General features: G+C 37.9%; 1 protein-coding gene across 1 annotated transcript; it reads left to right on the forward strand.

The window, feature by feature from the left end:
• The first annotated feature begins 3542 nt into the window (after positions 1-3542).
• LOC121391318 (E3 ubiquitin-protein ligase TRIM56-like) lies at positions 3543-4760 on the forward strand. The gene has a single exon (XM_041522987.1). It carries the CDS (start codon positions 3545-3547, stop codon positions 4340-4342), a length of 798 nt encoding a protein of 265 aa, XP_041378921.1. The 5' UTR covers positions 3543-3544; the 3' UTR covers positions 4343-4760.
• Positions 4761-9640: the final 4880 nt, after the last annotated feature.

The raw sequence follows: 9640 nt of genomic DNA on the forward strand, positions 1-9640 counted from the left end.
TCTCTCATTCTAGACTAATGTCGAAATTACTTTATGCTGGACATCAAACAGCCATCTCGTTCCGGCCACACTGGACCACGACTGGCATATCAAAAGCCGTGGTATATGCTGTCCTGTCTATAGGATGGTGCATATAAAATATCCCTTGCTAGTAATGGAAATATGTAGCGGGTTTCCTCTCGTTGACTATGTCAAAATTACCAAATGTTTGACATTCAATAGCCGATGATTAATAAATCAATGTGCTCTAATGGTGTCGTTAAACAAAAGAAAATTTTACTTTTTAAACCCATAATTTAAAAATGTGTTGATGTATGCGTCTTCATCATCCTCCTGTCACAACCAGTGCCACACAACTGGTATGTCAATGGCCGTGGTATGTCAATGTGATGTCATGACTGCGAACATGCCAGGGCCGTACCCTGATCAAAATCCGGGGGGGGGGGGGGGCACTACCTTTTATAAACAAATGAAACACTATATAAATTAAACCCTGAGATGTGTATGCTATTAAAAAATAGAAAACAAGTGAGATTATCAGGGGGTCAACTGCTCCCCCCCCCCCACCCCACCCCCGGATGGTACGGCCCAGCATGCATATAAAAGATTCCCTTCCCCTTATTAAAAAGTAGCGGGTTTCCTCTAAGACTACTAGTGGTGCTGTTAAACAAAAACTTTACACTTTAACTTTCTTGAACATTCCTTTCTTTCTCGCATATATTCAACGAATGATTTAAAGGGACACGCCCTAGTTGTTAACCATTACGCCGCTGTTTTTCGCTATTAAACCCATTTTTCACAAATAAAATTACACTTTACTTACATTTTGTTATTTAGAATATACATTTCCATTCTCCTGAAGTGGTTTTTTTTGGTAATCCTGGTAATCCTGATGTTTGTAATACCACGAAATGCATTTTTTGTATTTCTTAAAAACGCACGCGCCTCTGAGAAAAAACCGTTGAGCAGACGAGGTCCAATCTGTTTTTAGAGGGGATCTTCCCGTTTCAACGTCACAGATACCACGTGACCGTTATCATTTTGGTTCGGTTTGTTTTCTCGTGCACAGTTCGTGCAATCAACGTCGATTTGTTGTCGTTTGCTTGTCGTTTTTCTTCACAGTTCGTGCACATTTTCATTAACAATAAAGTTCAGACAAGTAAGTATCTCAATACAAAACGTTACAAACCCTTAAAACCAATAAGTCTTACGATATCTGGAGAAGACAGAACAGTTGGAACACACCCAGGAGAGGTGAAAGGAACGCACCCCAAGTCTGTGTGCACTCTGGGAAATTTGTCGTGACATAGGCATTTCTGTGCTTCGAGCCATATGTACCGGTGATATCAGAATACTAACTTTCAAAATTATTTCAAGTAATTGAGTCACGGGGATTCCCATGGTATTTATTGATATAAAACCTTTTTTTACTCCATTTTATAAAAACGTGATCTAAGTGTGTTACAGGTTTGTAGATTAACCAGAATTATAATTAATTTTCGCAGGCTGAAACTAGGGTGTGCAACTTTAAAAGCCAATTTCATATTTCCTGCATTTTTCTTTAAATGTGGCAAAAAAAACAAAATAATAATAATAAGAAGAAGTCTCTTCCGTTGTAAAGTGTCGACGTATAATTGTGGCCTGTTCTTAAACGTAACGATTTAAAAACAATTTAGAAAAACGAACTAATGTGTAGCTTTCATAAATATACGAAAAATCTAACGTGTACAACATTTGTGTATGTATCACGGGTAACATTATACTGAAACAATGTTTAGAAAAAAAGAAAAAGAAAGAAATGTTTTATTTAACGACGCACTCAACACATTTTATTTACGGTTATATGGCGTCAGACATATGGTTAAGGACCACACAGATATTGAGATAGGAAACCCGCTGTCACCAGTTCATGGGCTACTCTTATCGATTAGCAGCAAGGGTTCTTTTGTATGCACCATCCCACAAACAGGATAGTACATACCACGGCCTTTGTTACACAAGTTGTGGAGCACTGGCTGGAACGAGAAATAGCCCAATGGATCAAACGCCGGGGATCGATCTTAAACTGAGTGCGCATCAAGCAAACGCTTTACCACTGGGCTACGTCCCGCCCCCTTGTACTGGAACAATGTTTAGAAGTTAATTGTGATCAAAACTTGCTAAAATAATAAGACACTAGCAAATCATTACCAAGAACGTCTACTGGCCAATAATTATTTGTGTTGAGTATCAGGGGCGGATTATGCTTTAGGTAAGGGGTGGTGTGTGTGTGTGTGTGTGTGTGTGTGTGTGTGTGTGTGATGGTGGTTCCGAAACAATATGTAAATGTTTATAATTTGAAATTGTAAATTTTAAGTGGACATCAATTTAGATCTACGTGGTGGAGTTGTTATTTTTTAGCCGGTGGAGGGGGGGGGGGGGGGTCTGTGCTGATGGGAACCTCCCCCCATAATCCGTCCCTGAGTATATATGATTAATGTATGACGTATACTGCATCCGGCTGCTTTAAAAAAATAGACACCAAAACTAACACACCAACCTAGAAAGAAAAGATGATAGAACAACACCCTCGCTAACCCCACTCGGTATGTTGCTAATATTGCTCGTCCAGACACAACACCTAGACATCCTCATACCCAGCACCATCCCCGTGTGCCTCTGTAGAGAACTCCATACCCACCACCGCCCCCCGTGACATACCCATACGCACTACCACCCCCGTGTGCCTACGTAAACATCCCCATAGCCACCACCGCCACGTTTGCCAATGTAGACATCGCCATACCAGTGGCGTAAGAAGGTGCCAAAAAGTGTGTGTGTGGTGGTGGTGGGCGCACACACACACGCACACATATATATATATATATATATATATATATATATATATATATATAAACCCGTCCCCGCTTCCTACGTTAGTGCCATACCCACCACTGCCCCGTGTGCCTATGTAGACAACGCCTACTGATACTAGTTATTAATATAGCCAATGTATTAATGTAGGCCAATCTGCTGTGTACAGGTTCTAATAGACCAAATCAATTCCTATTGCCGATAATGTTAACGTTTACTAATAAAACTGATATAAGCAGCGTTTCAACTCACCCAGGAAGTACAGCAATAGAAATTGTGGTACCTCACATCTAATCTACCTGCAAGAAAATGGGGGGGGGGGGGGGGGGGGGTCACGTATCATTTAAGAGATTTAATTAATGTGTTTAATAGCAACCGTCATTTTTGCTGAAAATTGCAGTTCCATTTTTGGGGGTACCCCGCATTAGTTTCAACCTCCGGTATATACTGCATAACAACTATAACAAATAAAAGTGTATTTATATATTGTCAATGGATAATAGTATTTGCACAAATAATCAATGTCACATATTACTACCAATCACACCCACAGCTGCTTTTACTCCGTAAATATTTGACACGGAACTCTCTTCTTTGGTACTATGTAACCTACACAGTTATAATAGCGAGGATCATTAGATAGGCACAGGAGTGTCACGTGATGTCACAACAATGAAGTGAAACTAGAAACATGGCGACAGGCTCGAACAACAGCTCCGACACTTGCAGTATTTGTACTGAAAAGTTTAATCATCCAAAACGTTTGCCATGTTTCCACACGTTCTGTCTGGAATGTCTACAGCAGTTTGTGTTATCATCGTCCAAGGACGGTCAGTTCCTATGTCCTCTGTGTCGATATCAAGTGACCTTACCCGAGGAGGGAGTGACGGGCTTTCAGACTAACTTCTATATTGAGGCCAGGGCGGAGAAGCAAGTCCACAGTGGGGGTGAGTGTTGTGGGGTGTGTGAACAACGTGCGACTCACTCGTGTCGTGAGTGTGAAATACTGCTGTGTGATACGTGCACAAAATATCACCAATCTCTCCCTGCTACGAGATCCCACCTGTTAGTAAATCTGGGTGATGCCTGTACAGGGGAAACATTTTTGTCTGTGCAGAAGTATTGTGAAAAACACAGGGATGAAAAGCTGAGATTTTACTGTATGCCCTGTAGTAAAGTGATTTGTCGAGACTGTAAACTAACAGACCATGACAGTCATAAGACCAAAGATATCGCCGATGTTGTCGAAGAAGCCAGAACCAGCTTGACCAAAACGAAAGTAGAACTAGAAGCGTGTAAAGCAAAACTAGAAAAATCTATTGGCCAAATAAATGACAACAATACTGAAACGTCTAAACTTATTAGCCATGTTAAAGAAGAAATAAACAAACTTGCTCACTCACTGGTAGACATGATAAACAAGGCACGTCGTGAAGAGATAGACAGTGACAGCCATAGAGCAAACACACGGAAAGAAATGTTCAGATGAACAGTATAGATTAACACAAAGAAAATGTTTTCTACAGAGTCAGATTGATCACACGGACGCCATGTTGAAAGATGGACTTGACTGTGACGTGTTGACAGCTGACAGCGAGATGAAACAACGACTAGCAGAGATAGAAAAAGAACAACAGTCTGACTCAGATTGTGATTCTAAATCTTTGAAGATTTCTGACATTCCGCCAATAAGTCCAGGTGTGCTGGATGTTGTCAGACATGCTGTCTGCAACGTCACGAGACATGCGTTCCCAGTTTCACGTAAAACTATATCACCAACAGTGTTGAAATCATTTTTTGTTACTCAATCATATGAGCCCTTGTATTCAATTACTTTCACGAACAAACAAAATGCACTTATTTCATATTATAAAAAAGGTAGTAGTTTTCTTGGTCTTTTTGAAAACACTTTCCTAAAACCAACATGGGAAATTGGAATTGATCTGGATGAGTTAAGAAATGAAGGAATTCATGGTGTGATAGAGAAACACAACAAAGAGAGCCCAGACAACGAAATACCTGCAGATGATTACACAGACCTGAAGAAACCATTCCCGTACAAGAACACCAATGACAATGGTGACACGTGCTGGGTTATCAATGAACATAACTGGGTTGGTATTCAAACTGTCAGCGGAGATGTCCGAACACTGACCTTCAACCCATTTGCAAAACCAGGACATCAGTTCAGACCTGTAGATGTGTGCTGGGGAAACAATCAGGAAATCTATATTGTGGACAGTGAGTCTCGTATGATTATTGTGTACAGTCTTCAACATGGATTTCAGAAGTCATTTAAAAGACCCTTCGTATATGGATCTATGACAGCTGTGGCTGTGAACACAGACGGAAAACTCTGGGTTGGTGGTTCATTGGGAAGAATGTGTATTTGCAGTATAGACTGATTGCTAACTAATGTCAAGTGTTCGACTTTCTAAAGAACGTGTGTTCATTTAATAGATAATCTACAAAACAAATATTACCCTACATGAAAATAGATAAAAGATTAAATGGATTTTATCCTTTTTCATTGCAACGAATAGTTTCTCTTAAAATGCATTTGGTATGCTATAAACAGTTCTGAGCTGTAATATATTCGATCGCATATTATTATTTTCTTTTCTCCCTACTTAACAGACCTTTTTTGTATTTTTATATAATTACCAATAGCTAGAAATGAATAAATTAATGAATGCATGTTTAACGACACCCGATGACGAAACATACATCGGCTACTGAGTGTCAAACTATTGTAAATGCAAAAATATAGTGATGATCAACATCAATATAAAAATGCAACAGTAAAATTAAAACACAGTGTAAAGAACTGTGAAAAAACCACAAGTATCTCAGATAGGTAAAATTAAAGTTTATAATAAAAGTCTACCAATATGTTAACTCGATATTGGTCCATTGGGGGCTATTTCTAGTTGCAGCCAGTGCACCACGACTGGTATATCAAAGGCCGTAGTATCTGGTATCCTTTCTATAGGATAGTGCATATAAAAGATTCCTTGCTAATAATGAAAAACTGTAGCGGGTTTTCTCTCTAAGACTATGTCAAAATTAGAAAAATCCCCTGCGTGTGCTGTAACCTCACCGTGGTGCAGGGGTGTAACATTCTCTTTGAGAATGGCCAATACAGCACAAAATTGAAGTTTTGAGTAAAATTCAGTATCCGTAAAATTCTGTGATATTTGTGTTTTTGCACAGGTCTTTACACTGTTTTTGTTTAAGTCTTGAATTTTTATATTGATGTTGATCATCACTTTATTTATTTGCATTACCATAGTTTGACACCCAATAGCCGATGTATTTTTCGTGCTGGGGTGTCGTTATACATTCATTCATTCATTCATTCATTCAAATTAGAAAAATGTTTGACATCCAATAGCCGATGATTAATAAATCAATGTGCTATTGTGTCGTTAAACAAAAACTAATTGACTGAAAATGGGGCACAGTTGTAAAACAATCTGTTGATTGGTGGTCGGTCTAGGATCGATCCCCGCTGATGGGCCCTTTGGGCTATTTCTCGTTCCAATCAGTACACCATGATTGGTATATCAAAAGGCCGTGGTATGTGCTATCCTGTCTGTGGGAACCCTTGCTACTAATGGACAAAATATAGCTGGTTTCCTCTCTAAGACTGACACATTACGAAATGTTTGTCATCCAATAACGGATGATTAATAAATCCATGTGCTCTAGTTGTGTCGTTAAACAAAACAAACTTTGAACAGCTTATTTTCGTGCTTATATCCAATTACGGTTCAGGCACGCTGTCATGGGCACACACCGTTGCTACCTGGGTTGTCTGTCCAGGACAATCATGGGTTAGTGGTTATTTGTTAGTGGTTAATGAGAAATCGGTGTAGTAGTCTTACACCTACCTATTGAGTCGTTAAAACGCGCTCTGGGTGGGAGCCAGTACTACCAGCCTTACGTCCGATGATTTAACCAGGACACCACCGAGGCCGGTTGGAAATATTTGTTGACGATATCAATATAATTGCTTATAATGAAAATAAGTACTGGTTTAGCTAATTTACATGCACGAAATTGGAATGCTAAACCACGTTGGTTATCAGTCTTAAGTCTTTAAGTGGTCTCTCACCAAGACGTACGAAATACAAGTTGAACTATGAAATTGCTCTGTTATAATATTTCGTATTTTTTCATATTATTGTTGTCTTGCATACAAGTGTGAACATGTGATGTTATTCCCTTCAGTTATAGTGTGTTTTGTAACGTGCACACGATTGTAATTAAAAATTGGTCAAATAAATGTAGATGACTGGCTGGCTGTCTGTAAAAATATTTTTGAAAACTAGATATCCTGAAATGCAATTTCCTGCAACCTATACTACAAGCAAAATTCACCACAACTGATTAATGGAAATACATGATAAAACGTTTCCACTCCAGCTCATTTTGTTGTAATGACAGCTATTCCCCGTCTTTGCCTGCCCCCTTAACCCCTATACTTACGTACACAACAAAAAGACACAAATACGTTTAGTCTGGCGCAACCACCGTAAACTATTATTACCCATATGGGCAGAGAGATGTGGAGAAAGAAAACTGATCTTTGCCTAGGGAAAGAAAAACAACAACATTTCTTCCCCTAGATACGTTTTGACGTCAAAAACAGTGCTTCACTATATGAAGTTGATTGTGTGTAAGAATAGCTTCCATGGTGGCAGTCATGTTAACAACTAACTTACGTCATCAGCGATACGTATTTCACAGCTATGGCGCAACACTGTCTCTTGTTCTCAACTTGTAAACTTGTTTTCAACAAGAGTATCGTTTGAAATTCTTCTATAAAATTATAAATATTGATAATGGGTAATAAATAGAATACCCAACTCGCTACTCGGCAATACCGTTTATCTTGCACGAGTGAATTGATGTAGTTTTTCTCTCGCCAAAGGCTCTCGAAGGAAGACAATAATTCACTCGTGCAAGATAAACGGTATTGCCTCGTAGCTCGTTGAGTATTCTCTAATGACAACCCAAACTGTACTATATTTGTCCATGCTGTATTATTATTATTCTTTATATACAAATGTACGTTTAAAAGGACATTTCTGAGTTTGCTTCATTGTAAGATGTTTCCGACTAATAAAATATTTCCACGATTAAGCTTATATATTAAATATATTTTCGTGATTAGAATATCAGTGTCTATATATTCAACGTGTTTCATATAGTTTTAATATTTTTAAGAAGCCCAAACTTGATTTTGTCTTCAAATAAAAAACCCAAACGTACGAAAAAACAATATTTTAGGAAATAAAATTAAATTTAACCTAGTACAAATATTAGAGCGATCAGAAACGTTTAATATACAGCCACTAATATTTTATGCAGAAAAATATATTTGATATGTAATTACAATCGTTAAAAAGTCTCTGTTAGTCGATAACATCTTTAAAAATGCAGCAAACTCAGAAATGTCCCTTTAATCAATCAGTGAAAGAAGTTATATAGTGTATCAACGAATGTCTCTCTGAGAATGAATTTTTGTGTGGTTTTCAGATCATTGAATGAGCATAATAATGCTTTAGTATACATATGTCAATTGTTCTGCAATATATTTCTTAACTGTAGATTTAGGTCATATATAACTGTAAATAGTGTGTGTATCATGTTGATTATAGCCTCTAACTATACGTAAACGAAGTTACATTTTTTGGTAAAAGTTTTAGTATTTTAGACCAATCACTATACAGTTACATTCAGTATGTATTAAGAAATTCTACTAACTCAAATTGTCTCTGTGTAAACATTCAGTATGTATTAAGAAATTCTACTAACTCAAATTGTCTCTGTGTAAACATTCAGTATGTATTAAGAAATTATACTAACTCAAATTGTCTCTGTGTAAACATTCAGTTTGTATTAAGAAATTTTACTGACTAAAAGCATATTTGTGTAAACATTCAGTATGTATTATCAATTATACTCACTCACAGTATCTCTGTTAAACTTGGGCAATTTTTGTCTGCTCAACGGTAAAGCACTCGCCTGATACACGGACGGTATGGGATCGATCCCCGTCGGTGGGCCCATGGGTCTATTTCTTATTCCAGCCAGTGCACCACAACTAGTATATGTAAGGCCGTGGTATGTGCTATCCCATCTGTGGTATGATGCATATAAAAGATCCATTGTTACTAATGGAACAATGTAGCGGAGTTCCTCTCTAAGTCTATATGTTTGACCAAATGTTTGTCATCCAATAGCCGATGGGTAATAAATCAATATACTTTAGTGGTGTTGTTAAACAAAACAAAGTCTAACTTAACCGGTTACTGCCTTTTAAGATATCGGCTTTGTCCTGCGGATGTTAGAATGGGTAATGCCGCGAGGCTATGCCGAACCGCATTCGGCCAGAACAGATATCTTAAGGCAGTGACCGGCTATTTTATTTATCCTATGTAATTGACCAGGAGCAGGCGGAAATCGTATAACTTCAACCTAGCAAGGCTTTTGCGGTATGACATCATACAATATAGAGCTACACGAGTAAACGATGTGCCGACGTATCGTTAAACAGACAGTTTTTCCCTGGCAATAACATTATAATAGGTATGATAGACAGCCATCCCAGTGATAGTCAATTTAATTCATATACTATTATCCTGTTCAATTATTTAGACCCAAAGTGTTTTGCAAATGTTACATTTATTTCCTATTCGATATTTGTTTTCTTTGCATTTACATGAAAACAAACTCAAACCCCGACAGGTTTTATATACAAATCATCATATAAAATGCA

The sequence above is a fragment of the Gigantopelta aegis genome, unplaced genomic scaffold (assembly GCF_016097555.1).
Source record: "Gigantopelta aegis isolate Gae_Host unplaced genomic scaffold, Gae_host_genome ctg208_pilon_pilon:::fragment_3, whole genome shotgun sequence".
Taxonomy (NCBI): domain Eukaryota; kingdom Metazoa; phylum Mollusca; class Gastropoda; order Neomphalida; family Peltospiridae; genus Gigantopelta; species Gigantopelta aegis.

Excerpts from the sequence above, each read along its gene's own strand:
- LOC121391318 (XM_041522987.1), top strand. The coding sequence starts at position 3,545 with ATGGCGACAGGCTCGAACAACAGCTCCGACACTTGCAGTATTTGTACT.